The 25,412-nt window shown below is 43.6% G+C and overlaps 1 protein-coding gene and 2 long non-coding RNA genes across 3 annotated transcripts; 2 read left to right on the top strand and 1 right to left on the bottom strand.

The window, feature by feature from the left end:
• Positions 1-999: 999 nt before the first annotated feature.
• NFE2L2 (NFE2 like bZIP transcription factor 2) lies at positions 1,000-25,412 on the bottom strand. Its single transcript, XM_080971160.1, has 5 exons — positions 25,183-25,412; positions 7,008-7,277; positions 6,346-6,438; positions 5,359-5,556; positions 1,000-2,892 (listed from the first exon to the last, which is right to left on the bottom strand). Exons 1-5 carry the CDS (start codon positions 25,201-25,203, stop codon positions 1,696-1,698), a joined length of 1,779 nt encoding a protein of 592 aa, XP_080827286.1. The 5' UTR covers positions 25,204-25,412; the 3' UTR covers positions 1,000-1,695.
• LOC308458667 lies at positions 2,899-5,030 on the top strand. The gene is made up of 3 exons (XR_013977616.1): positions 2,899-4,025; positions 4,119-4,762; positions 4,974-5,030. It is a non-coding gene; the product is annotated as an uncharacterized lncRNA (long non-coding RNA).
• LOC308458709 lies at positions 19,797-20,704 on the top strand. The gene is made up of 2 exons (XR_013977627.1): positions 19,797-20,337; positions 20,582-20,704. It is a non-coding gene; the product is annotated as an uncharacterized lncRNA (long non-coding RNA).

The raw sequence follows: 25,412 nt of genomic DNA, 5'->3' as shown, positions 1-25,412 counted from the left end.
TTCTGAATACAAAATGGCCCTAAAGCTAAAGAAATTACAGCACTACTTTTAAAGGTTTAAAAGGGTGCTTGAAATCCATGAAACTGAAATACACTTTGCATTTAAATAATAATAATCATGAGTAGCTATAGCTGTAATTTGAAGTTTGGATGCCTATACAGTCATCCTACATGTACTTACTTTGGCTTTTTCAAAACTACTTCAAAACAGTTAGTGTTTTTTATTCTAATACAGTATCAAACCAGAGGTAATAGCTGGATATTAGGTAAGGAATGTTATTTCCGGTGAGATTAACTAACTACTGCCATTTCCAATGATAGTTTGAGCTGCTGCACTGTTTGTTCTTCTTAATAAAATCTGTATCCTGTACTCCCATTTCATAATGGGTGACCAACTTTCAGTGTAGGGATATTGCCCAACATGGCCAAACCCATGACTTTTGAGATTTAAGAGTCTTGTGCCATACCAACAGAACTGTTTCACATTTTCTTCTTACCAGTTAGACTCATTGTAGCAGTGGTCTCTTCCAAGTCTATGATCGTGTAAGTAGGCTTCCCTTTCCTAAAAACTGCTCCAAAGGGTTGACAGACCCTCTGGAACAGATTTTGGGGGCATGCAGTAGTCAATAAGGGCAAGAAGGAAACATTCCACTAAGTAAAAAGCTGTTGCACGGTGAGACAAGTTGGATGTCTCGCCCACTAGATTTTGAGCAGGGATGTCCAGGTTGATCGTGATCTACTGGTAGATTCACCGCGAGGTTTTGGTAGATCTCCCTAAAAAAAGCTCAGCAACTTTGACCCGAACCCCCACAAAACGGGGCTTTTCTCCTTCCTAAAAAAAGCTCAACAACTGAACCCCTCCATCCAGTCCAGGGGGTAGATCATTGCCAGATTTTAATTCTGAAAGTAGATCAGGAGTTGGCCACCCTTGCTCTACAGGTATATTAGCCCAAGTTGAAACCCTTGTGGTAAGGCCACATTCTAATGAAACAATCTAGGCCAAGAGTATATGCTGTTTATTTTTTAATGTACAAAATCTAAAAATTAGCATTACTTGGAGCATACATTTGTATGCAAAGCAAAATTTCAGCTTTAAGGACACAATTCAGCCCCAAATTAAGCATATTGATACTCCATTCCTTTCAATGAAAGAACAGTTTTAATTCTTGTAATGAGTGTTCAGTTATTTTGGCTGGGCTGAGCCCTAACAATACTCCTTTAGTATGTGTGTTTACTAACACTACATTCAATCTCATATTAAAGCAAAGCAAGTAAAAATTTTCAAGGAACTGCAAACATTTCATTGATATTTTATCAAACAATATTCATGAAAACAAGATTGGTCTTGTAAGTAATTAGGATTAAAAGTCTTAAATCACCCTTGATATACAGTTAGGTAAAACAAATTATAGGAACAGTATATAAATAAGAAATTTTGAAATATTTACACTAGAACAGGAACTAGTTGAGTTGCTACTATATAAAAAAGGAACTAGTGTCTTATAAAAGTACTACCCATTGTGCATACATTTGCCTTACACCGATTTTAAGTGTATTCATATAGTTTACTCTAAAGAGACATTTGTGTAAAGTCACTTGGGGAGGAAAGGAAATATTTTGCATCCTAGGAAGTCCTAGGAGTAGAAAATACAAATTGAAAAAATAGTTGTTGAGAGAACATTAGTCTCCCTGATCTTCATATTTTAGTCTCTGGCTTCTTGCTCTTAGGAATAAGAAAGATGGTGCCATCTCTTGTTTGCTGCAGTGAGTAATCATTAAGTGAATAAGGCTTGCCATCTTCATCCCGAAGCATGCGGAAGACTTCGACGTACAGGGTGCTCAGCTGCTTTTTCAGCAGTTGCAAACTCTTGTCGTTTTCTGCTTTCTCTTTGAGGAGCTTCTCTTTCTCATCCTTGAGATAACCTAAGTCATGCTCCAGCTCGGTTATGTTTTCCAGTTTCCTTTTGCGGCAGTTCTGAGCAGCCACTTTGTTCTTGCCTCGCCTTCGTATGTCACGAATCAGAGTCAGCTGTGCCTCATTGAACTGCTCCTTGGACATCATTTCGTTGAAGTCATCCACAGGGAGATTGATTATTTTTTCAACGGGGAAAGGGATACACAGAGCCTTTGCCCTAAGCTCATCTCTGCTGAAATGAGCATCAAGTTGGCTGGAGGACTTGTCCTTCACAAACGGAGCTTCAGCATGACCAGGGTTTTCAGGCAATTCTTTTTTGGGTACGCTTGTGAACTGCAATTCAGGATTTGAGACACCCTGTCCTGGGGATGGAGACAGCGGAGCATAGAACTGAAATGAATGCATTTTAGCATTGCTCTGTGGCACGCTTCCAGGAGCACTATCCATCTCTTCCATTTCAGAATCACTGTATCCAAATCCTGTATCTCTAGAGATGGAAGATGACCCAACAGAATGAGTGGGAGATGTTGTGCTGGGACTCGCATTCAGCGAAATGCCAGAATCAGAATCGTTGCATTCTGGGGCATTTCCTGAAAGGTCGCGGTTAAAAGCTTTGCACTGAGCAAACTCTGAAAGATCGATAGGTTCGTTTAAAAAGCCAGCAATTGCCTGGTCCACAAAATTTGGCGGTGGGGGAGACGTGTTCATATTCACACCAACAAAGGAAGAGTAGAAATCCTCAGAAAAATCAGTGCTTGTGCATGATGTGTTGTTTTGGCTAAGATCTTCTGGCAGTAGCATGCTAGAAAAGGAAGCTTCCAGAGGGCTCAGGTACTCTGGACTGCAGTTAGCAACTTCTTTCTCCATAGCAGGTAATGAATCGTAAAAGCTAAAGTTCATATCGGCCTCTGCTGATGCGTTTTCCAAGCATGCATTTGGGGTTACTTCAACCAGGTTATCATTCTGAATGTTAAGGCACTATAAGGAAATAGGAGAGAGAAGTTCAGCAATGATATATACACATGGTGAAGTTTTACCGTGTGACAGTTAACACCTAGCAAACTCTAGCCAGTCGATGCATTTCTTGTGCTTTGGAAGTGATACATTTGGCTGTCGTCCCTTTTTTCTATTGCTTCTGTATACCAAACGGGGCCAGAAGAGCTGGCAATACAAAACAGGAATTAGGGGAGAAATGGAGGCAACTGCAAACACTCCCTTTTAGCCTGTGTAAACTTCTACGATGTGAATAATTGGGATAAAGGGAAAGGGAGGGGCACCTGAGACTTCGGAAACTATAGCATGCAGCATTTTGCTTTTTCAGTCACCTGTTGCCTTTCACTATACAGAAGTTGCGTTCTACAAAGAAAGGGGGAGGATGTGCCTAGTCCCTTGGCTGGTTTGGACGCACTTATATCTGATGAGTCCGACAAATAAATTGTTGCAGGCAATCTTCCCTCAAGTAAACACTTCTGTATTAGGAATTTGCATCTTCCTGGCATTCACACTAAGTTTTTTGCCTTTGGTAAAATGCTGCAATCCCCCCCTCCAAGCTACCGTGCATGGGATACCTATGAAATATAACTGTTCATGTGTCTTGCACAGTTAAAAGACCTGCTGGGCAGCAATAATCCCCCAGCCTCTGTGCCATTTACATTCCTGCCCCCACCTTTTAAAAAGTTGCTTTAATTTCCTTGGTAGTTGTGGAAGTCACTGTTGCTTTGGAGTACACACACAGTTTTTTAAAAACTGCATGCTTTCTCTTCCATGTCTACTGTCTTAACATTCCATGGGCTGGATAAAGCTGAGAAAGGGCTTCAGAGAAGTCTTCAGCTGTTTATCCAAAGAGGTAAATGGAAACAGAAGCGTAGCTATACCTTGGTAGAAATGCTAATTACTCCATTCATTGTGCAAATTGCATGTTCCGTAGAGAAAAGTGCTACATATTGAACTGGGGTTTCTGTTCAGCTTCTTGGAAGTGAAAAACAAACGCTATTTCCCTCCTTGCTGTACAGACCCTAGGAAAACCAGTAAAGCAAGCCTTACTAGGTGAGAGTAAGCCCCAAGCTCAGTGGAACTAAATTTACATGAACTCACTAGGCCCGGCACCTCCGGTCAACAACACAGCTGTCAACTTTTCCCTTTTCTTGCGAGGAATCCTATTCGGAATAAGGGAATTTCCCTTTAAAAAAGGGAAACGTTGACAGCTATCTTAAGTCAGGTGCTTTGATGACCCAGCCATGCCACTATTCACTGTTCTCCCTGCCAAGCTCCCAGATGCTTTTCAGCAATGGGCAGCAGTGCTGCTTTTATCAATCACCAGTTTTCCATCAGGCAGCGGCTGCCCACCATCTTGGTTACACAATATGTAGGACACCAGCCCGTTGAGCTATAAAATTTAGATCTGTTGGCCAGGGCATTGCATTTTGGGTAACACAAGATGGTGGCCTGCTAGAATGGATCAGAGTCAAGCCTAGGCACAATTCAAAAAAAGTAGCACAGCCCCACGGAAGCATGTTTCGGAGGCCTGCCAGAAGTACTACTTGGTCCTGGTTAGTTGGGTTGGGGGCACCAGCATACCGAGAAAAGACCCCACCCCAAGTCCGGTGCCAGCCCTGAGACTCAAGATTTGTATTGTAAGGCTAGAAACTCAACACAAACGTCTCGAGCAGAGCAGGCGTTGCTTTTGAATAAAAAGCATGCAAAGGTTTGGACTGAAAGGGAAACTGCCGATACGGGCAAACATTTTGCTTTTCATGTTCTAAAAAATACTGATTGATGAGTAAACGTAATTGAACCTTTCAAGCTGCTACCTTCAACCTCATAAACCTAAGATTTTGTAAATACAGTGGTACCTCAGGTTAAGTACTTAATTCGTTCAGGAGGTCCATTCTTAACCTGAAGCACCACTTTCGCTAATGGGGCCTCCCGCTGCCACTGCGCCACTACCGTGCGATTTCTGTTCCCATCCTGAAGCAAAGTTCTTAACCTGAAGCACTATTTCTGGGTTAGCGGAGTGTGTAACTTGAAGCGTCTGTAACCTGAGGTACCACTGTATACAGTAGTTGCAAGACGACAGGAGGACCCACCGTCCAAGGGCAAAAATGTCAAAAGTGTGGCCTTTTTTAGTATACAGTGGTACCTCGGGTTACATACACTTCAGGTTACAGACTCTGCTAACCCAGAAATAGTGCTTCAGGTTAAGAACTTTGCTTCAGGATGAGAACAGAAATCGTGCTTCAGTGGCGTGGCGGCAGCGGGAGGCCCCATTAGCTAAAGTGGTGTTTCAGGTTAAGAACGGACCTCCGGAACGAATTAAGTACTTAACCCGAGGTACCACTGTAAATATTTGCCCCCAGTATCTGGCTACTTATTGAAGTGTTATTTAATAGTAATAATAAATTTGATTATTTAGTATTTCGTTCAAGTGCTGACTGCTGCTGTTACCTGCAGCTCTGGAATAGACAGCAGTTCTTCCCAAACTTGTTCTATGTCTTGTGTGGTCTCAGCATCTACCGCTGTTGACTCTGGAATGGTAGACTGAAGGAGAGCCGGATCAAGTGGGATCATCCGATCAGATTCAACAAAGACCTGGTTGCTGTCCATCTCAGAAGGTGCCGCTGGCAGAAATTCAGCAGAGGGAACCTGGAATACCAGGCAACAGATTTATTTATTTTTTGGTCAGTTATGCTTGAAACCCGCTGGTTCTTGGGTTGGCTGTTGGCAATGAAAGAGGTATTTCGTAGTAGGGACATAAAGTAAAGGTAAAGGGACCCCTGACCATTAGGTCCAGTCATGACCGACTCTGGGGTTGCTGCGCTCATCTCGCTTTATTGGCCGAGGGAGCCAGCGTGCAGCTTCCGGGTCATGTAGCCAGCATGAATAAGCCGCTTCTGGCAAACAGGAGCAGCACACGGAAACACCGTTTACCTTCCCGCTGGAGCGGTACCTATTTATCTACTTGCTTTCAAACTGTTTTCGAACTGCTAGGTTGGCAGGAGAGTAGGGACATAGTCAGCTGCTTTATAGCAAGTCCATCTAGCACAGTATTGTCTACACAGGCTTGCAGCAGCTTTCCAGGGTTTCAGACCACAATTTGCCTAGGCCAACCTGGACGTGTACCTCCAAAGCAGTATGTTGGTATGACAATCTGTACATTCAAATGTGTTTGTTGCATAATGCATGCCATTAGTCAGCACACTGCAATCACAGAATTTTAGAGGTGGAAGCTCCCTCAAGGATCACCTAGTCCCAAATCCCCTGCAATGCAGGAACCATTTCCCCCAGGGTGGGGGCTGAAGCCACAACCCTGAGATTAAGAGTCTCGTGCTCCACCATCTGAGCTATCCCAGCACCCGATAAAGAGACAGAAAAGGGATTTTAATTCTTGTAAAGGAGAGGCCAGATTAAAAACATCAGACTTGGGAGATTTACCTGGTCATCGGTAAACAAGAAAGTTTCTGCCAAAAGCTGCATGCAGTCATCAAAGAACAGGTCATCTGCATCTTGTTTGGAGATGTGAACGCTCTGTAGATTGAAGATAAAAAATAGCAAATATGTAATACTTCTACTATGTTCAGACAACCTGTTTCTTTATAGCTTTAGAGAGAGAGAGCGATATCTCCATGGAATTTTATTTTGAAATAAAAAAGCACAAAAAAGCACACCACAATGCAACAAGATCATTAAAGAAACAAACTCGCTGGTTGCAATCATTAATATCTCCTGGGTGTGCTTGCGGGAGGATTAGAATAAAGGACAATGTAATCTAAGAAGACTATTGAAAGACTGGCTATACAAGTTCTATGCTGGACAGATAGTAATCAGAAAATATATAGGCATCTGTACTTTCTGGAATTTCATCAGAAGTTTCAAGAGAACCCATGGAGCAATAAATGGAAACCGTAGAACTATGATAAAAACAAAATGGGATTCCTTACTTCCTGAATAAGTTTGTATATAACCATAGTCTCACAAATTGTATCAATCCCCTGCTGTTCAAATAGTTGCTCTGGAGACTTGCAGTAACATTCTTTAGGAAGGGGGGGGGGGGCAAAATGTAGATCACATGACAAGAAGTCAGGGAGGTTTTTTACCTGTGAATAATTATTGGATGTGATGGTATTTCCTGATTCAATGGCTTGAGCAGGCTGAATAGGAACAAATTCTCCTGTTTCCTCATCCAGCTGCAGCTGGTCTAGGAAGGCTTTTTCTTGCTCTTTCTGAAGCTGCTCTTGTCTCTCCCTCTCAAGCTTCTTCTGTTTTTCATACTCATATTCCTTCCGTCTTTGGCTAAAATCAAAAACTTCACGCCTTGCTCCAAGATCTATATCTTGCCTCCAGAGAATGTCGATCAGGTTCATATCCTGTGTGTGTAAAAAACAACAACAGTATAGATGATAATACTGGATCTTCAAACTTTGTTTTTTTACAGAGTTTTCAAAACAGGTGCCGTCTCATTAAAGTTGATTTAAATCAGGGTTTTCCAATCTTGGGTCTCCAGCTGTTTTTGGAGTACAAATCCCATCATCCCTAGGTAGCAGGACCAGTGGTCAGGGATGATGGGAATTGTAGTTCAAAAACAGCTGGAGAAACCCACGTTTGGGAAACTCTGCTTTAAATGGAATCAAAGGACTGTAAACTGGTGGTCTGAGACCTCTAACTGCACTCTGGGTATTCTCCATTGCATGCTGATACAAAATTCGTGATATATTTTTACTTCCTCCCTGCCCCCGCCCCCCCAAAAAGGTTAAGATGTGACTTAGTGGCATCATAATAGAGTTTCAGTCCTGAGCACTAGCTTCAGATTAATGTGGCAGTCCCCACACTGGTAGGATTTATTTGTGAGTAAACATGCACAGTAGCAACTTCTTGGCTGTAAGCACTAGTGATTGTCCCATTAAACCTAATGGGACTTCCTTGTAAGTGAAACCCACGTTGCCTGCGTTGTAAATAAGCATTACAAATTTGAAGTAATGGACCAGGGACATGCATTAATTAGCACTGACATACAGTTTCCAAAACGCAATTACAGGATTCCGTTACAGACGAAGAATATTACAGAATGCTTTAAATAAAACGTAAACATCTTAATGTGTCACGTTTCTTCTCCCCCCCCCCCAAAAAAACCCTCTTTCTTTTAGAGGTGCTGTTTATTCAAAATTGCAATGGGAAAGTTGTCTTTGAAACCTGATATTTTTTGAGCGCTTCCAGAGGGACCCGTTTATTGAGTTTTTATCAGGGGATTTGTTTGCAGGGGGTTAGACAAACTTCTCAAAACTACCAACTTGAGTTTGACCAAACTGCGGGAGGCAGTGGAAGACAGGAGTGCCTGGCATGCTCTGGTCCATGGGGTCACGAAGAGCTGGACACGACTAAACGACCAAACAACAACAGACAGCATCGGCTATTTAAATGAGCATTCATCCTGATTTGTTGGGAACCTAGTCCTAGATGGCAAAGGTAAAAAGGTAAAGGACCCCTGGACGGTTAAGTCCAGTCAAAGGCGACTATGGGGTTGCGGCGCTCACGTCCTTGCATCAAAGCACATTCCAGTGCATGGTCCTGCAAAAGTGTGGTCTTTGGGGAACGCATGTTCATTGCACACAACCTCTTAATCAACTATAGTGGCACAAGCTGAATTGGTCAGTAAGCGACTAAAACCCACCCAGAAATAGCAACAATCTGGAAGCACCCTTGGCCTTAACAGGTTTTTTAAAAAGCACGAAAACAGGAAGATCCTTTATATCATACCATTTGGTCCATCTAGCTCAGTATTGGTCATGCTGACAAGTGGCTCTCTAGAGCAGGAATCAGCAAACTTTTTCAGCAGGGGACTGGTCCAGTGTCCCTCAGACCTTGTGGGGGGCCAGACTATATTGGGGGGGGGGGTGAACGAATTCCTATGCCCCACAAATAACCCAGAGATGCATTTTAAATAAAAGGACACATTCTACTCATGTAAAAACACGCTGATTCCTGGACCGCCTGCGGGCTGGATTTAGAAGACGATTGGGCCGGATCCAGCCCCCGGGCCTTAGGTTGCCTACCCCTGCTCTAGAGTTTCATTGACAAGTCATTATCCCCATACTGCAAGTTGCAAGGGGCTATGGCCGGGAAGCAGAAGCCTTGCAGTTTTCATACTGCAGATCAGGTTCTGAGTGGGATACAACAACTCTGCAATGTTGTCTGGGTGAATTAGACCCCCTGTTGCAGGTTGAAAGCTGGGCTGAAGTTGAGATTAACTAACAACGAAAGTGCATTGTTATTCACTGCTTTTACCTCCGTACTGCATGGTGGGCAAAGACAGTAGTGCACAACAGCCCTGCAGTGTAGTGTTCTACTCTTATTGCTTAATCCCCAGTCCAGTGAAGCTTGCTCCCTATTCTGTAACACTGGTGGACCCTAACAAAAGTCTTTGTTAAACTGTGAATTTTCCCCGATTTGTGAATGGTCCGACACAACTTACTTTTCTTGTATGACTTGGAGAACATTTTAACAGGGTGTAAGGGTGAGCTTAGGGCAAATTACCTTGTCATAAAAGTAAGCCATAAAATGCTCTTAACGTGCTTAAGACCAGCAGGATCAAAGCAGTAACTGCAGCAATATATTGCTCCCAGTACTAGCAGTTAAAGCTTCAAACACAAAGTCCATGTTGTAGGCACAAGGCAACAATGGAGTGGGGGGGGGGAGAGAGAGAGAAGCAGTTTTAACTTATTCCCTCTGCAGTTTGCTCTGTGCACCCCCTGCCTAAAAAAAACAGCTGTTCCAGAAAGTCAGGGGACCCTCTTGCTGAACACAGGACGTAGCACTGGCGGCTGCAGGGGGAATTGGCAAATATCACCTCTACTGCATCTTGGTCCATTTCACAAACAAAAGCCTTTCCATCTGCAGAAGGGCAAGTCTGGACCTGACCCACTGAATCTTAAGTTTTCAGATAATGTATTCGCTAAATAACATCTGGACTGGGATTCACATGAAGAAGAAATTGGGTGGAGAAAAGTTTCTCACAAGTAAGAATAAGAGTTCAGGGTTGCCCAAGGAAAAGCAGGAGCCCCGCAAGGTTCGAGACACAAAAGGAAAGACTTGTGGACAACACAGCATGAACTTCTGCAATTCACCATTACACAATATGAATGCTGGCTTACGATGGCTACAGCCACAAGAGCTAGATGGGACGTTCACATTCAGCATTCCTTTGGATACCTGGCGCTGGGGACAAACAGGGAAGGGTTATTGCTTTCCTGTCTGCATTTGGACGGACACTACAGGAAACAGAATTCTGGACCAGATGGGCCATTGATCTGCTCCAACAAAGTGATTGTAATATTCCTGCGTGTCCATGGCTATATTCACCAAATTCCAGGCTTTCCCTCTAACGTCTATCTAATTAAAGTATATTTTAAACCTCTTCCACGGAGATGCCAAATTTCACTAGGAAAGGGGTAAAAACAAAGAGAAGAGGAAAGAGTTATTACGGCTGTCCACAGTAAGGGTTTGGTCCCTCCAGACTGCCATGGTAGAACGAACTAATTAAGTCTGGCAATAATGGAGGATGCTGCAATATGGCAGGGCTTCATTAAAGGCCAGTAGTTTACCAGCTGCTCACCCTCTTCTCTCATGGCAGATTTGAAAACGGCTCCTTCATCTCTGAGCATTTGCAATATGTTCTGGATAAAAACGGCAGGATCCGGATTTGAGATTCCGTTTCTAAGTTGCTCGTCTTTTTCAGAGTGCCATTGTCTGGGCTGCTGCCTCTGCCAAAGCGAGATGCGCAGATCAAGTGCCTATCGGCAGTCCTCAGCATGTCAGATTAACTACATGTCTTTCCCAAGTTTGCTTTGAGCTGCGACCAGAGCCGTCTTTCCCAAAGGGCTTAGTGGTGCGTCGCGCCAGGGCGCCAGCCTCTCAGGGGTGCCCCAGCAAGTGGGGGAGCTGCGCGGCTTTGTCGGCGGCCTCCCCTTTCCCTGCACACCCGCCAGCTGCACCCCGCCAACCATAAGGCTGGTGCGCAGCTATGGCCACCCCAACACTATCCGTGGTAATTTGGGGGCGCTGGGTAGATATTTGCACCCCAGCGCCACATCTGCTAAAGACAGCCCTGACTGCGACAGTAGAAATGAATAGAAAACAATCGTACTGAAAACAGCATTCACAAAGCAGCGTGGCTTTAAAGCCGTAGCCACGACGACAGCTGCTTTTGAAATAGAGAGGACTTGTTGGCATGAAAGTTATTGCACAGCCTGTTTAGAGTAGTTGGGAGGGCGGGGAATAAGCCAAATCTATGCAAAATGAGATGAGAGCAACTCCCTTTTAAATGCTTTATATCTTACATTACATTACATGGCAGGGAGTTGGACTAGGTGACTCTCGGCGTCCCTTCCAAATGGACGATTCTACGATTCTGATTTTACGATGCAGTGACTTTTTCATTAACTGGAATATGCTTAATATGATAATTTGCAGGCGCTCTGTTTCATTAATTTTAAATAAAGCTTCCACACACACCCCATCAAAAAAGTATTTAAGGCTACGTTCCAATTAGATTGATTTCTACAAATTTATGTTCATAAATATTTCTTAAGGTTCCTGTAAATGCTTGCATCGGCTGCCAAGTTCAGATGAATGTCAAAATGTGGCTGAATGTGTTGATAATTCTACACAAGATTAATAAAGAGTACATAACACATAACACATGTCTCGCTAACCACATCCTTCAGAAAAATTTACTGCTGATAAAAAACAACGCAATGGTCTATCATGTGACTTGCTCCATAAGAAGACTTTTGTTCTCGTTTTTCGTTGTGCAAGTTCCCACATTATGTCAGAGGAAATAGCTGTTTGGGCAGATCCAAGAAAGGGGAATGCCCAAGGAAAAGGACTAGGCTTTCAACACCTGTGAAAGCAAGTGTTTTGGATAAGAAGGGTTTTCAACTAAAACCTGTTTCCCCCCCGTAACTCGGGAACACCCCTTATGTAGTTCACTACTGTCCATACAACACTGGTAATCAAAATGTACGTTGTTTTTAATCGTGATGGGAACCAACTAACACTTGCAGTGAACAATAATTTGGTTATTAAGTAGTTTAACGATAGTCTCAGCGGGGCTTGATTAATAAGTATTACTATTTTACATTTTTATCCTGCCCTTGTTCCAAGGAGCTCAGAGTGGTGACCGCGGGTGGTATTCACCTAAACAATGGTGCAAGCAAAACAATTTCTGCTTGCACAATGAGTCTTTCCTCCCATCCTACTCTGCCACCCGAAATCTGCACCAAAAGCTGAGGGGAAGCACAACTATTTGACGTTTAGAAGACATCTGAAGGCAGCCCTGTTTAGGGAAGTTTTTAATGACTGATGTTTAAATGTATTTCTAATCTTTTGTTGGAAGCCGCCCAGGGTGGCTGGTGAGCCCCAGCCAGATGGGTGGGGTATAAAATTATTATTAGGGGGAAGGGGGGAGTCCCATTGTGCATGCAGAAATCAGTTTGCTAACTCAGTTATTCAGTTGAATACCACCCCGTGGTCCCTTTCTTCTTTTGCACTTACAACAACCATATTGAGGTAGGTTTAGAGATAAAGACTGGCCTAAGGTTTCCCAGTGAACTTGATGACTGATTGGGGATTTGAGTGTCCACAACTGCCATCCAACAGTCTAACTCAGTGTTTCCCAAACTTGGGTTCCCACCAGTTTTTGGACTACAACTCCCATCATCCCTAGCTAGCAAGACCAGTGGTCGGGGATGATGGGAACTGTAGTCCAAAAAAACAACTGGAGACCAAAGTCTGGGAAACGTTGGTCTAACTCAGGCATCCCCAAACTCGGTCCTCCAGATGTTTTGGGACTACAACTCCCACCATCCCTAGCTAGCAGGACCAGTGGTCAGGGGTGATGAGAATTCTAGCCCCAAAATATCTGGAGGGCTGAGTTTGGGGGTGCCTGGTCTAACTATTATACCACCCCAAGTCTCCATAATGGCCTGTGCAGGATTGGGAAATGGTGGGCTCAGGTCTTTATTTCTCAGAGCACAGATATTAATGTGCTTAAAACAACTACAGTGGAACCTCGGTTCTTGAACATAATCTGTTCTGGAAGACCATTCGTGTTCTGAAATGTTTGAGAACCGAAAACTCGCTTTGGAAGCCTCAGTTCAATTGAGAACATTCAATTGAGAAAAACACGCAGCGGAAGGGGCTCGACTTCTGAGGCATGTTCGAAAATGGAAGCATTTACTTCCGGGTTTTCGGCATTCGGCTTCCAAGATGCTTGAAAACCAAGGTACCACTGTATAAGGTCCGTTCAAGTACAGGTAGGAAACACAGGCATTTATGCTAGTATCAGGGGTTAGTTTGTCTGAGCGCTCAGGCTTGGGAGCTGTTCTTGGCACCAGCCTGAGCCCAGGAATCTTTGAAACAGCAAGAAATAAAATTGCCCCATGGCATGCACAGAGTGCCTTTGCCTCACCACTGAGTAATCGCTACCTCTCCCCCCACACTCACGCTTACAAGACCAGAGCTACCTAGGCAAATGATATGGCTTCCCAGCAGGCTTAGGGATGAAGCCCTCTCTTTTTCGAAATCAAATGCTGACTGGCATTTGGTGTTTTTACTCATTTACTGATACGCTTTTCCAGAGCCTGTTCCGAGCCACATTGCTAAGCCTAGTCTGGACTTATAAAAGGCAGTTTTAATAAGATAAACATAAATGTTAAACAATTCACATTAAGCAGCCATCTGGACCCCAACGGAAAATTTCATGTTTTAGGTTTACATATCAGCATTTGCCATCTGGGTAGTCAGTTATAGATTTTATGTGAAACTCTCCGTGTGCGTTGTAAAGTTTGGCTATTAACTCTTATTGCGCTTTAGCAAACATATTTGCATCAGGATAAACAAAAGGAGCAAGGCAAGGGCCCCATATTTAGAATTTTATATTAGGTGTATATAACAAAAGCGTTCTGTGGTCCAAATATGTTTTAAATCCCTGCCAGGAGGCCTTAAAAATAAATTAATTATAAAAGATCTTTACAGGAAAGCGTGCAATGAAATTTGGGGGGCAAAAGGAAAACAGGGTTTTTCAAACTTGAGTGCCACCAACTCTCTGGCTTGAACGAGTTTATCTTAATAGTGATGATGATACGCGCTCTACTGCATTGTGACCCTAATGAAAACCAACTGACCAAAGTGGGGCAGAAGCAGCTCCTTCAAATTTAAAACAAAAATGAAGTAAGCATATATATTTATCTCATGCCTATGAAGGAAGGCATGTAAGATCTTGAGGTGAGTGGAAGAATCCCTCAGAATCATATGTCTTAAAACAGCCTCAAAAGCCAATCACATCGTTTACCTCAGAAAGAAGGTAACTGAGCCAAGTCAGAAGGGTTCCTCACTTTTTTAAAAAAATAAACAGGTCTTGTTTTAGTGGCACTGGATGAGCTGTATGGTTCTGGCAATAAGTGTTGCTGTCACTACCCATGATTTGGACTGTCATTATGCCTCAGTTTTATTTAAGAGTAAAGCCAATAGCTTATTTCCCCCTTGTTCTCTTTCTAATTCTTTCTCACTTTGCTAGCCAGAACCCAGAGGCACCTGCCCACGCAGCCATTTTGAAACTATCCAAACAAAAGGCTTCAGGGAAAAGGGGTAACTGAAGAATATATGCTTTTATACCATCGTGGGATGAGGTTTGCTTTTCACCAGATTGAATACCACCCCCCTCCCCTGAATATTTTAAATTCCACGTGACCTACTTTCCTTATAATAAACAAATTTTTGAATAACTGCCTACGGTTTTCATTCTGCTGCACTTGAACACTATTTTGCTACATCTGCTAGGAAATGGCATATTTTTGGATGCAAACCGACGCCCTCGAGCTTAAAATCAGCGAGTCCGTGCATATCTAACTTTCTGTTTATATGCAAAAATGGAAATGAGGTATCCCAGCATTCACATCTAAACATTGTGGGAGTAGGAAGTGTACATGCATGCAAGGAACCTATAAACGCAAGTATTCCGGTTTACCTTACATAGTACACAGTCCTTGCCTCTCTCTAAGCGCACCCTACGATTAAAGAGACTGATCTGCAAACCTTCCCACCCAATCTTGCATCAGTTGTGAGTAAAAGCTCAAAACTACAAGGATGAGGAAGGGGCAGTCTAGAGCTACTTGCAGCAGCTTTGCTCCTCGATAAAAGTCATTTTGATCGTGTTATTTTATTCATCAAAATAAGTTTACATGGCTGGCTTGGCCCTCGCTATCATATTCCTTGAGTGGTTTTTAGCTCGTAATGCCCAATAGGCCTCATCACAAATTATATATGCAATGTTCTCAATTGGAAGTTATGTATCACGACCAGCTCTGGATTACCCAACAATTCTGAGTGCTTCAATATTTTTTTTTTAAAAGGGGGGGCATAAGACACATGCTCCAATGGTTTTAACTCAAATATTTTCTGAGAATTCAAGAGGCACATAACAAAATTATAACTAGGTGGCTAAGATAATTTTCATCTGGTGGGAATGCTTCCATAAAACATTCATGAAAGAACCTTTCTCACTGAAACACCAGCTTTTTTGAAATGCCATTTTTTAACTGTACCTGGTGTAAGTGTTCCATTAAAAAGCTATCACTCAATTCAGAATAGGAAGCTTGAAAACCTAAACATTTTATCGGAAGAGAATCGGTTCAATACCCAACTACTGGCATTTTTCCAAGTTGCTGTGTGTTTTATAAAAAACAGAGTTTGTGAAGCACCCTTATTTTCTCCATCATCACTGCTGCTGCCGCTGAAGACGACTATCAGCTGTAGCAGGAAAGCCAAAACTTGCTCCTAAATTTTCCATCACTGTTGGTCTTTCCCTGAAAGACCTTTAACTCACAGGAGCAAAAGGGAGAGGTCAAATCTCTCGAACTGCAATGAAGAATTGTTTTGCACGGCAATTCTTCTATTTGCCACAATTTTGTACTAAACTGTCGTAACGGTCTGATGCAACGATAACTTCTTTAAACACTTGAGCATGCCAATGGAAAGGTGGGACAATTCAACAAATATCTACATGCGTACATCTCTTCAACCAGTGATACATACATTCTGGGTTACAGTAGCATCACCAGGATGTGGAAAAATATTTAGAAATATTTATTTATGGTGATACAGTTTACCTTTCTAAAAGTAGCATTTGATATGTGTGATATTTAGACGGACTGTACTTGGGTGCAATGCTAAACTGTGACAGGTTTGTGATCACATTTGGGTATCACTACACTGCAGTTTAGCGTGACATGCACGAGACCAAGGCAAAGCTTGGGCACACTTGGATGATGGGAGTTGTAGTCCATCAGAGGGACCCAAGCTTGCAGAACATTGGTACCGAGGACTGCAAAAGATTGGGGACTTGCTGAAAGTTGGGTGCTCCACCATACGCAAATGCAAGGCCCCCACTGGATGCAACCCCATGTTCTTTCTCATTTTAGATGTTTGCAATGTCTGTCCTTGGCACAGACAACCCCAGTATTTGCTGTTCCGCCATGGTCTTCCACATGCCCTTATATACGACCCATTTCCTTCCTGCACGCCTTAAAATGAGCTTCTGAAACCTGCAGAGCTAGCCTGGCCAGAGGCAATAAATCAAAGGAAGTGCTTTCTTCACAGGCAATAAGGGGTCTATCATCTCGCCTTGAACTGTATTTAAAACCGCATTTACTGACGGGGTCCAGACAGCGGCTTCCCATATACCAGAGCGTTCCAAACTTTTCATGTCCGTGACACATTTTTTAGACATGCATCGTTTCACGACACAGTAATTCAGTTTTACTAGCAAACCAGAAGTTACACTAACCCCTTTCCAGCCCCAGGAGGAACACACCTACACACTGCACAACAACACACTAACGTGTCACGACACACGGTTTGGAAAGCTCTGCCATATACCAATTTACTGCAAGAAGTGTTAGTAAGGAAGCAGTATCGAGCTGCACAAGGTTCTTCCACAACAGCCACATTTAGGGACAGCGATCCTGCAAGACCCCAAGTTCATTTGGACCAGCAGCAAATACCTATCGGTTTGCCCAGGCGCTGAGGTCCAGCGCCGAGGGCCTTCTGGCGGTTCCCTCATTGCAAGAAGCAAAGCTACAGGGAACCAGGCAGAGGGCCTTTTCGGTAGTGGCGCCCGCCCTGTGGAATGCCCTTCCATCAGATGTCAAAGCGATAAACAACTACCTAACATTTAGAAGACATCTGAAGGCAGCCCTGTTCAGGGAAGTTTTTAATGTGTGACATTTTAATGTATTTTTTAATCTTTGTTGGAAGCCGCCCAGATGGGCGGGGTACAAATATTAATATTATTATTATTATTATTATTATTATTATTATTATTATTTGCACACACACACTCCATGTAGCTTTTCAATGTCAAGCATACGGAACAAGCCTGTTCAACACCGAGAAACCCTGGTTTCAGTCAACAAAGCAGATCTGCAGAAACAAAGGAAAGTGTGTTTGAATTAGCTGTCTGTGTTTAAACTAAACAGAGACCCATATCAGAGGTGACTGCGATATGATAGTCCAAATGTGGTGATTTGCGTCAGGTGTTGCCTGAGCATCCTTTGGGTTTCCGGCTTGATTTTTAGCATGTTTTCAAACTTTCTTCCATTTTAGAAAACTGAGATGCTGTAATCAGGCTCTGTATGCTCCAGGATCAAAGTCAGGGCGGTCTTAAGCATATCCGGCGCCGTGGTGCAAATATCCCGCCCGCCCGCCCCACCCCGTTTCCCAGAGTTGTTGACCTTTTCCCAAGCCTCTGCGGGGATCGCTCTCCTCCCGCGGAGGCTTGAGAAGGAAGCTGCATGCCCGCCAGCCATATAGTTGATGGGGCACAGCTGGTAGGCGTGCAGGGAAAGGGGAGGGCACCGGCAAAGCCGCGCAGCTCCCCCACTCACTGGGGCGCCCCGGGGAGGCCAGCGCCCTGGCGTGACACGCCAGTAAGCCCTATAGGAAAGACGGCTCGGATCAAAGTACACTACAATTGCCTTAAAACTATGAACTGTGTCGGAATGAAATTTCATAACATTGTGGATTATTCTCTATTCTTATACTACACAAGGTTCTATTTTCTTTCTTGTAAGCCAATTCAATTGCTTATCTTATTAAAACAAGCATGTAATAAAACTATTAAGCTGTGCAGTTCTGTTTTCTCGGCTATCTGGACTCTGGCTTTCTAGGTCCTGTTAGCATTTTTTTCTACGTGCAGGCAACGCTTGCCTGATTATGCTCTGCTATAAAACCGGTCAGTTGCATAAACAGTACAGAAATGTTTCCAAGAGACTGTTAATCTTGCTGCACTTTTAGTGCTCCTAACTACAATTCAAACATTTCAGTATACTTTCTCGTGCAAAAATGAAAAATTATTATGCAGTCATTCCAAGTTTTCAAAGGGCCTTCTAAACTCGAAGAAATAGGCTGCTTTGGGATGGAATGCGATAACTGGGGCCAAAACAAAGTTTAACTAGGCTGTTAATCTGTGGTCTACTTTTTCATTTTGGCCGAAGTGCAAAACACGCCTACAAAAGATTAATGTCTAATCAGTGCCAACAGACTGTTGCTCAGGCCTGCATATCACGAAGGTCCTGCATATACACTGCATGGCCATTTTCTTTATGGCAAAGCAGTATGGAGAGGAAGAGATTTCAAAAAGAGAAACAGCAATGGCTACTTTAACCTTTATCTCTCCCCTGCTTCTCCTGCAGGACTACAAACATTGCAAACCCATGTCTGGAACCCAGGGGATAAGAGGGGCAATTGAGAACAGATGAGAAATAGGCTGAAAAACAGGTAATCTTCATCCCAAATCATTCTCTGCCCCATATTGCTTTGGGGAAGTTCATATTGTCTGCTACAGTACTTCAAACTTTGTTCTGAAGGCTGTAATCATATATATATTTAATTTTATTTATTTATTAAATTTGTATACCACCCCTCATCCAAAGATCTCAAAGAGGTTCACAGCATAAAAATACAAAGCTGTAACACAAAATAACCCTCATACTATTCTTCCTGGTAACTGAGGTGCCCCATTGAAATCCTTATGCTATATAAAAAAGCAAAAAGAGTTTTCCCACAAGGTCAGTATGGGAAATATCCAAAATAGGATATTGCCTAACAAGTGAACAGCAATACTTTATGTTATTATTTTAAAATATGTGGTTGTTGTTTTTAAGAAAAGGAAAAGAAATTAGTTTATTTCCTCATTGCACAAGCTGCTGAAAGAGCTGTATATTTCTGTGTCTTGAGGGAGAAACTTCATACAAGGAGAATTGCTGGTAATATTTACAGTTACACTGTTAGAAGAGGCAAAAATTAACAGCAAAATCAATTTTTTGAAATAAGTCAATTTTAAACAGTTACACCCCTCTGTCCCTTTACCCTTGGTACCCGGTGGATCCTGACTTCAAGAAAAGTCTCATTCCAAAACCAAAGCAGCTGCCTTGAGGGGAAATAAATGATTGCACAACTCCCAACTTCTTTCTGGCTTTCAGAGCACCGAAGTTTGCACGCTATAAAGAACAGAAAGGGCCCTTTTAGGGAAACTATGACAGGCAACTGCCACATTTCATTAAGTCCAAAAGGAGAATGTAGACAGTATCCTTCAAAAATAAGTAGTTCCATGTTACAGACACCCAACAAATTACTCGCATTTGCAATTTGATCAGGTGTTGTCAAAACCGTAATGAATACGAACACAATTTTTCTAAATCTATTCAAGTATTTCATTTCCTCGGTCAAGATCTCCAAAGCTGCAGTAGGAATGCCATTTCTACATGTGCCTTAGAAACGGGGGAAGATAATATACTCTCTCTTTTTTTGCACAGAGCCACCAAATGATCTAATTTAATGTGTTACACCTCCTCCATATACCACCTTAAACTATTACAAACAAAAGATTTGAGCTTTCAATCATACCCTGCAACGTCTCTTATTTCCTACACCCCATATTTTACTAGCCTGATTAAGAGCTTTGCTGGAAGAATGCTCATTTCTTTCAGAATTTTTTAGATAGATCAAAAATAGTAATGGTATGATGCCACAGTTGCTTTTGGATTCTGTCTCTCCCCCCCCCCCCCAAAAAAAAAAATGGAAGAAGTTTCTAGGCCAACACTGATACCTGCACTTCTGCTTAGGAAAAAAAATTAAGACTGGTTTTGAAATTAGACATGCCTTACCAAGTTTGCTTTTGGCGTTATATCAGATTGCCTTATGAGTGTTGGGGACGGGAAACGAAGGGGTAAGATAAAGTAAATGGGACTTGTTCCTCAAGATGAAATCATTTTCCTTATTGCGCCAACAAAACAGGGTTGCAACATTTACACAGCCATCCTATGTTTGTACTCAGGAGGAAGCCACAGTGAGTTCAATGGGACTTACTCCCAGGTAAATAGGTACAGTGGTACCTCGGGTTAAGTATTTAATTCATTCTGGAGGTCTTTTCTTAACCTGAAACTGTTCTTAACCTGAAGCACCACTTTAGCTAATGGGGCCTCCTGCTGCCACCGCGCCGCCAGAGCATGATTTCTGTTCTCATCCTGAAGCAAAGTTCTTAACCTGAAGCACTATTTCTGGGTTAGCGAAGTCTGTAACCTGAAGCGTATGTAACCTGAAGCATATGTAACCCAAGGTACCACTGTATACGATTGCTCCCTTAATCAGTGAATTGGTTAATTTCAGAACTTTTACTCAAATACAGAGAAGCCTCAAATAATCAGGGAGCAGACTTAATGATTTTCTTTTTGACTAACAGTATATTTTTTTTAATATAAACTTTCACAAAATCTTAAGATGGCTGCTTCCCATCTGCAAAGAGCCATTCTCCCTGCTCTCATACGGGAAATGCTTTCCTACTACATTGAGCAAGTGCATTACCAAAAAAAATACAGAAAATATACTTCTTGATTTACCCATCTACTGATTGAGAGAGGAAAAACCAGGAGGATTAATCAATTAAATCGACTTTAATCAGGTTGCAGCTCTCATCACTGACTTACAACAACATTTCAGATTTGAGTGCTGAACCAAGGTACTAACTAACTTTCCCAACATCACCCTGCGATAGTAAGTCTTAAGTAAGGCTGAATCTCAGAGATAGTGCTGCTGCTGCTACTGCTACTGAACGTTCTTGTCTTTTTCTCTCCTCCACAGCAGTTGGCATGCTTTCATGCTTCCCGAACCTCTGTTATGTATCTCCCTTTGAAACCACTTGTAACAGCACTGTGCCCCCAGCAGCCCAATACCAGATTTTGCGAGGTTAAACTAGTGCGGTAGTAGTTATCCGAAGCTTACAGAGGTTGTGTTGGTGATGGTGATGATGTAGCAAACACGACATAAAAATAAACATAAAACACAAACACGAAAAACAGATTTCACTTAATTTCGATAAAGCTAGAACGACCAGAAGCAAAGGAGAACAGGACTCCTGAACCTTCACCAATATTTTTGTTGCAGTGGCATGCAAAATTGCAAAATTGCCTTCAAAGCAAAGTAGCCTGACAAGTTGTTTGCTTGGTGCAGCCACTGCCGAAACACCTTTTCTGAAGTGGCCCCCTTCAGCAGGGAATCATGTACACTGGCCCTTAATCTATTTTTTTATTTTTATTTTTTTGCAAGAGGCACTTGAGAGCAAGTACAGTACAGTACTGACATTTAAGTTTGAACTTAATGGAGATTAAAGGCTGGAGGTGCCCACAGAAAGCCTCACACACCTTTGCCACAGACCCCTTTCTGGAGCCTTCCAAAACCTCAAAAGGACACTTGTTTTCTTGTAGTTGTGATATCTGCATGCCAAATCCTCCATTCTGCCTAGAGAACTGACTTTCAAAATGCCTTAAAAAATACTTAGATGGCGATATAGATCCATTTGTGCCTGTACAGTGCCCCAAAGCCACAGAACCCTACACAAGCGTTGCAACCTTTGCACTTGTAGATATGCAGATAATTAACAGTCCTGTAAAATGTAAGGCCGAGCCCTGACAGACCAGAAGGTGGGGGAAGGAAGAGGGTGATTATGAAAGAGATGTCGAGAGATGCCAAGGGAATTTTTTTTAAAAAAAATGCTCTTGTCTTTCGCCCTCTCCTGCTTGCGGTGCCAATCGAAGGTACATCACCCAGAGCCACGAATATACCATGCCCTGAGCTTCAGGAGTTCACACACAGCAAAACACTTTCATACCACGGCACCATTTGTTTCCACCCTGGGAAAACAAGAGGGCAGTTGCTTCTTCGCTGCTCCCGTTTTTAAAAAGCAAACACAGAAGAGGTGCTGTGTTAGTCTGAAGTTGTCTGCTCCTGGAAACAGTTAAGTTGCATCAGTAACCATGCATTTCAAGCTTTCTTGCACCACTCTACACAGTCCTGGAGAATGTTGGAACTGTATTTTGTGGAGGGTGATGGGAATTGTAGCTCCGTGAGGTCAACCCCCAGGATTCTTTGGGAGGAATCCATAACTGTTAAAAAGTGGTGCAAGAGTGCTTTTTAATGTATGGTGTGCATGTGGCCTTAGAAAAAACACACACACTGTGCAAACCTATACATATCTACTCAGAAGCCAGTCCTACGGAGTTCAATGAGGCTTACTCCCAAGGCCTAGTGATATTATACAAGTCCAAACCTGCCACAACTTTCACTCCGTGAATGAAGAATTATGTAACATCATGCACTGTGTGTATGGAAACCAGGGAGAGGTATGCGTGCACTTTTCCTTTTGTTACCGTCAACAAGAGTATCTCGAAAATAGAAATAAATTTCCAAGACTCGGGACAGCTTTGAACGTGTGTAAAAAAACCCCAAGAAACAACTATTTTGGGTGTGGTGCAGTGCTTGGCAAAACTGCAAGTTTTGTTGCATACGCACCCTTACACTTAAAAGTATGTTGCTTCCCCCCAACGATTCTCGGGAACGGTAGTTTCTTGGGGGCTCTGAGGATGGTGGTTCTGTAAACTACAGTTCCCGTGATGATTGGAGTGGGGGTGCTTTGAATTTGTGGTGCATATGCAGCCAGTCTGAGGCCTCATCCAGGAATCTATTATCAGCAGAAGTGAAATGGTGGGTTTTAGCTAGGGAGAGGAGCTTTTCAGAGATGGTACCCGTGCATCCCAGACTCGCCAACACTTTCCTCATTTTGATGGCAGATTAAGACATTTTCATTTCCCAAGGCTTTATGCCATTAGACTGTATTGCTGTTTGCATGGAACTCTGCTGTTTAAATATTTCTTCTACAATAAGGTGGTTGGGTTTTTTTGAAAAATGCTTCTAGATGACCCTCATGGTCCCTTCCAACTTTACAATTCCAAACAATTTATTTTTCTGTGATTTCTGTGCACGCGCGCAAAATTGTTTGTTTTATTTGTTGTAAGTGGATTTTGGTATTTTAACAGTTAAGTAGCACTGAAGTACGTTAAATAAATACCCAAAGCATTTGCTAACGGTTATTTTGAGTACTAGCACTGGTAACTCTGGTATGGGCTACAATCCCGTAACCAGTGTGCAAGTCCCATGGAACATATTGAGGCTTACTTTTGAGTAAACAAGCACAGGATTGTGCTGCTAAGTTAATTCGCCACTGAAAAGCAGCTTACAGCTTCCTTTTTTAGTGGCATGATGTTAAGTCTAAGCATGTTCCTAGAAACTACCAAAAACGCACACTTCATGTTTGCACACATACACTATGGCCAAACACCACACAAAGAACCAGATCCCAAGATGGGAAGCCATGTTTTAATAGAAAACATCTGAAAACACCACAGTGCACGCCTCCTTCCAGACCCATGTCACCACAGCAAAATAAACAAGTGAGTTGTATTCATAGGTGACAATTTACACATTCCCCTTCCACATTGAAAAATTATACCATCAGCAACAGTCCACTTTTAAATGGCTCAGGACTGCAGTATCTCCCCCCATACGAATCAACCCAGACCCTGTGATCAACATCTGAGGCCCTTCTTCATGTGCCCCCTCCATGAGATCAAAAAAGCAGCAACACAAGAAGGGGCCTTTTCTGCATTGGCTCCCCGCTTGTGGAATGCTCGCCCCTGGGAAACTCGCCTGGGTCCTTCATTATATATCTTTAGGTGCCAGGCAAAAACATTCCTCTTCTCCCAGGCCTTTGCCTCATTAAATAATCTATGGTGCTTTAAATTGGGGGGGGGGGGGCAGGAACGTTTTTTTACTATGGTATATATTTTGGAGGGTTTTATACTGTAAATCGCCTTGTGATCCTCAGATGAAGGGAGGTATAGAAATTTTAATAATTAAAAAATAGTAATAATAGGCCAGTAAAGCGAGATGAGCGCCACAACCCCAGAGTCATCTGCGACTGGACCTAATGGTCAGGGGTCCCTTTACCTTTAAAGGGGACCAAATGACCACAGGCAGGGGGGGGGGCCCTACAGTCAACTCAAGTGTTTCCTCCCCTCCTCCCTTCTTCTCCATAGATCTCCTTCAAATAATTTAGGAATCAAAGCTTCTAGCCCAAGCCTCCAAAAGTGTTCTTGTTTTCAAGATTTCAAGACTCAAGCCGTTTCAGAACCCATCATAGCTGTCAACTTTTCCCTTGTCTTATGAGGAATCCTATTCGGAATAAGGGAATTTCTCTTTAAAAAAGGGAAACCTTGACAGCTATGGAACCCATCCGGGGTGCGCTATCTCCTTATCCCAAATTCGCAGGGCCCGTGGTGCACACACACACACACACACCCCGCCGACGAGAGCAGCGCTCTGCACATGCCCAGAAGCACTGCTTTCTTTTTACAAATTTGCACTCTGCCCCAGATTGGTGGTCCAGGTTTCGTTTTTGATTTTCGGGCAGGTCCCAGGCTCAGGGGGAGAAGAAACAAAGCCCCCGGGTGAGTCCCGTGGGTCTTTCCAACTTAAAGCACCCGACCGCCCGCCAGCAGCTACCCCGGCCTCGCCGTCGGGGATGGCTGCGCCCGCCGGTGAGTCAGCGCGCTCGTGTGCGCTGCGTCACGGAGGACGGGGCGGGCCGGCGCCGAAGCGAAGCCGGCAGCTGACAGCCGCCCTCGCAAGCGGGGAAGTGGGTGGCGCCGGCTGCCTTCGCCCCGCCCCGAGCCGACGGGAGGAGAACGCGCAACGAGGCCTGGCTCGCCCCTCCCACGCCCCTTAGGGACCTGCGATGGGGAAGGGGCTGCCCCTTAGGGACCCTCTCCTTGCTCAGCCCGGTGCCGTCGCAAGGAAGGCGGGGGAGGGGGGCGTTGCGGGTCTCACCTGCGGCGCCTCCACCTCCATAGTGCCGAGAAGGAGGTTGGCGCAGCGGGCCAGGCTCCCGGGGCGGCTGGGTTGGGCAGCGCTCGGCTTCTTCCCCGACGGATGGACGGACGGGCGCGCTTGGGAAGCTTCTGCTGGCTCGGCCGTCCGCTCCGTCGCGCTTCCCCGCTGTCCCCTTCTCTGCCCGCCCCGCGCTGCCGGGAAAGTCTCCGCCGCCTGTCCTGCTCCGC

The sequence above is a fragment of the Podarcis pityusensis genome, assembly GCF_964106645.2.
Source record: "Podarcis pityusensis genome assembly, chromosome: 1".
Classification (NCBI taxonomy): domain Eukaryota; kingdom Metazoa; phylum Chordata; class Lepidosauria; order Squamata; family Lacertidae; genus Podarcis; species Podarcis pityusensis.
This window is presented reverse-complemented; position numbering and strand designations above follow the sequence as displayed.

Excerpts from the sequence above, each read along its gene's own strand:
- NFE2L2 (XM_080971160.1), bottom strand. The coding sequence starts at position 25,203 with ATGGAGGTGGAGGCGCCGCAG. Across the intron at positions 6,439-7,007 it reads CATCCAATAATTATTCACAG|AGCGTTCACATCTCCAAACA; the intron begins GTAAAAAACCTC and ends TTCAATCTACAG. Across the intron at positions 2,893-5,358 it reads TGTCTATTCCAGAGCTGCAG|TGCCTTAACATTCAGAATGA; the intron begins GTAACAGCAGCA and ends ATTTCCTTATAG.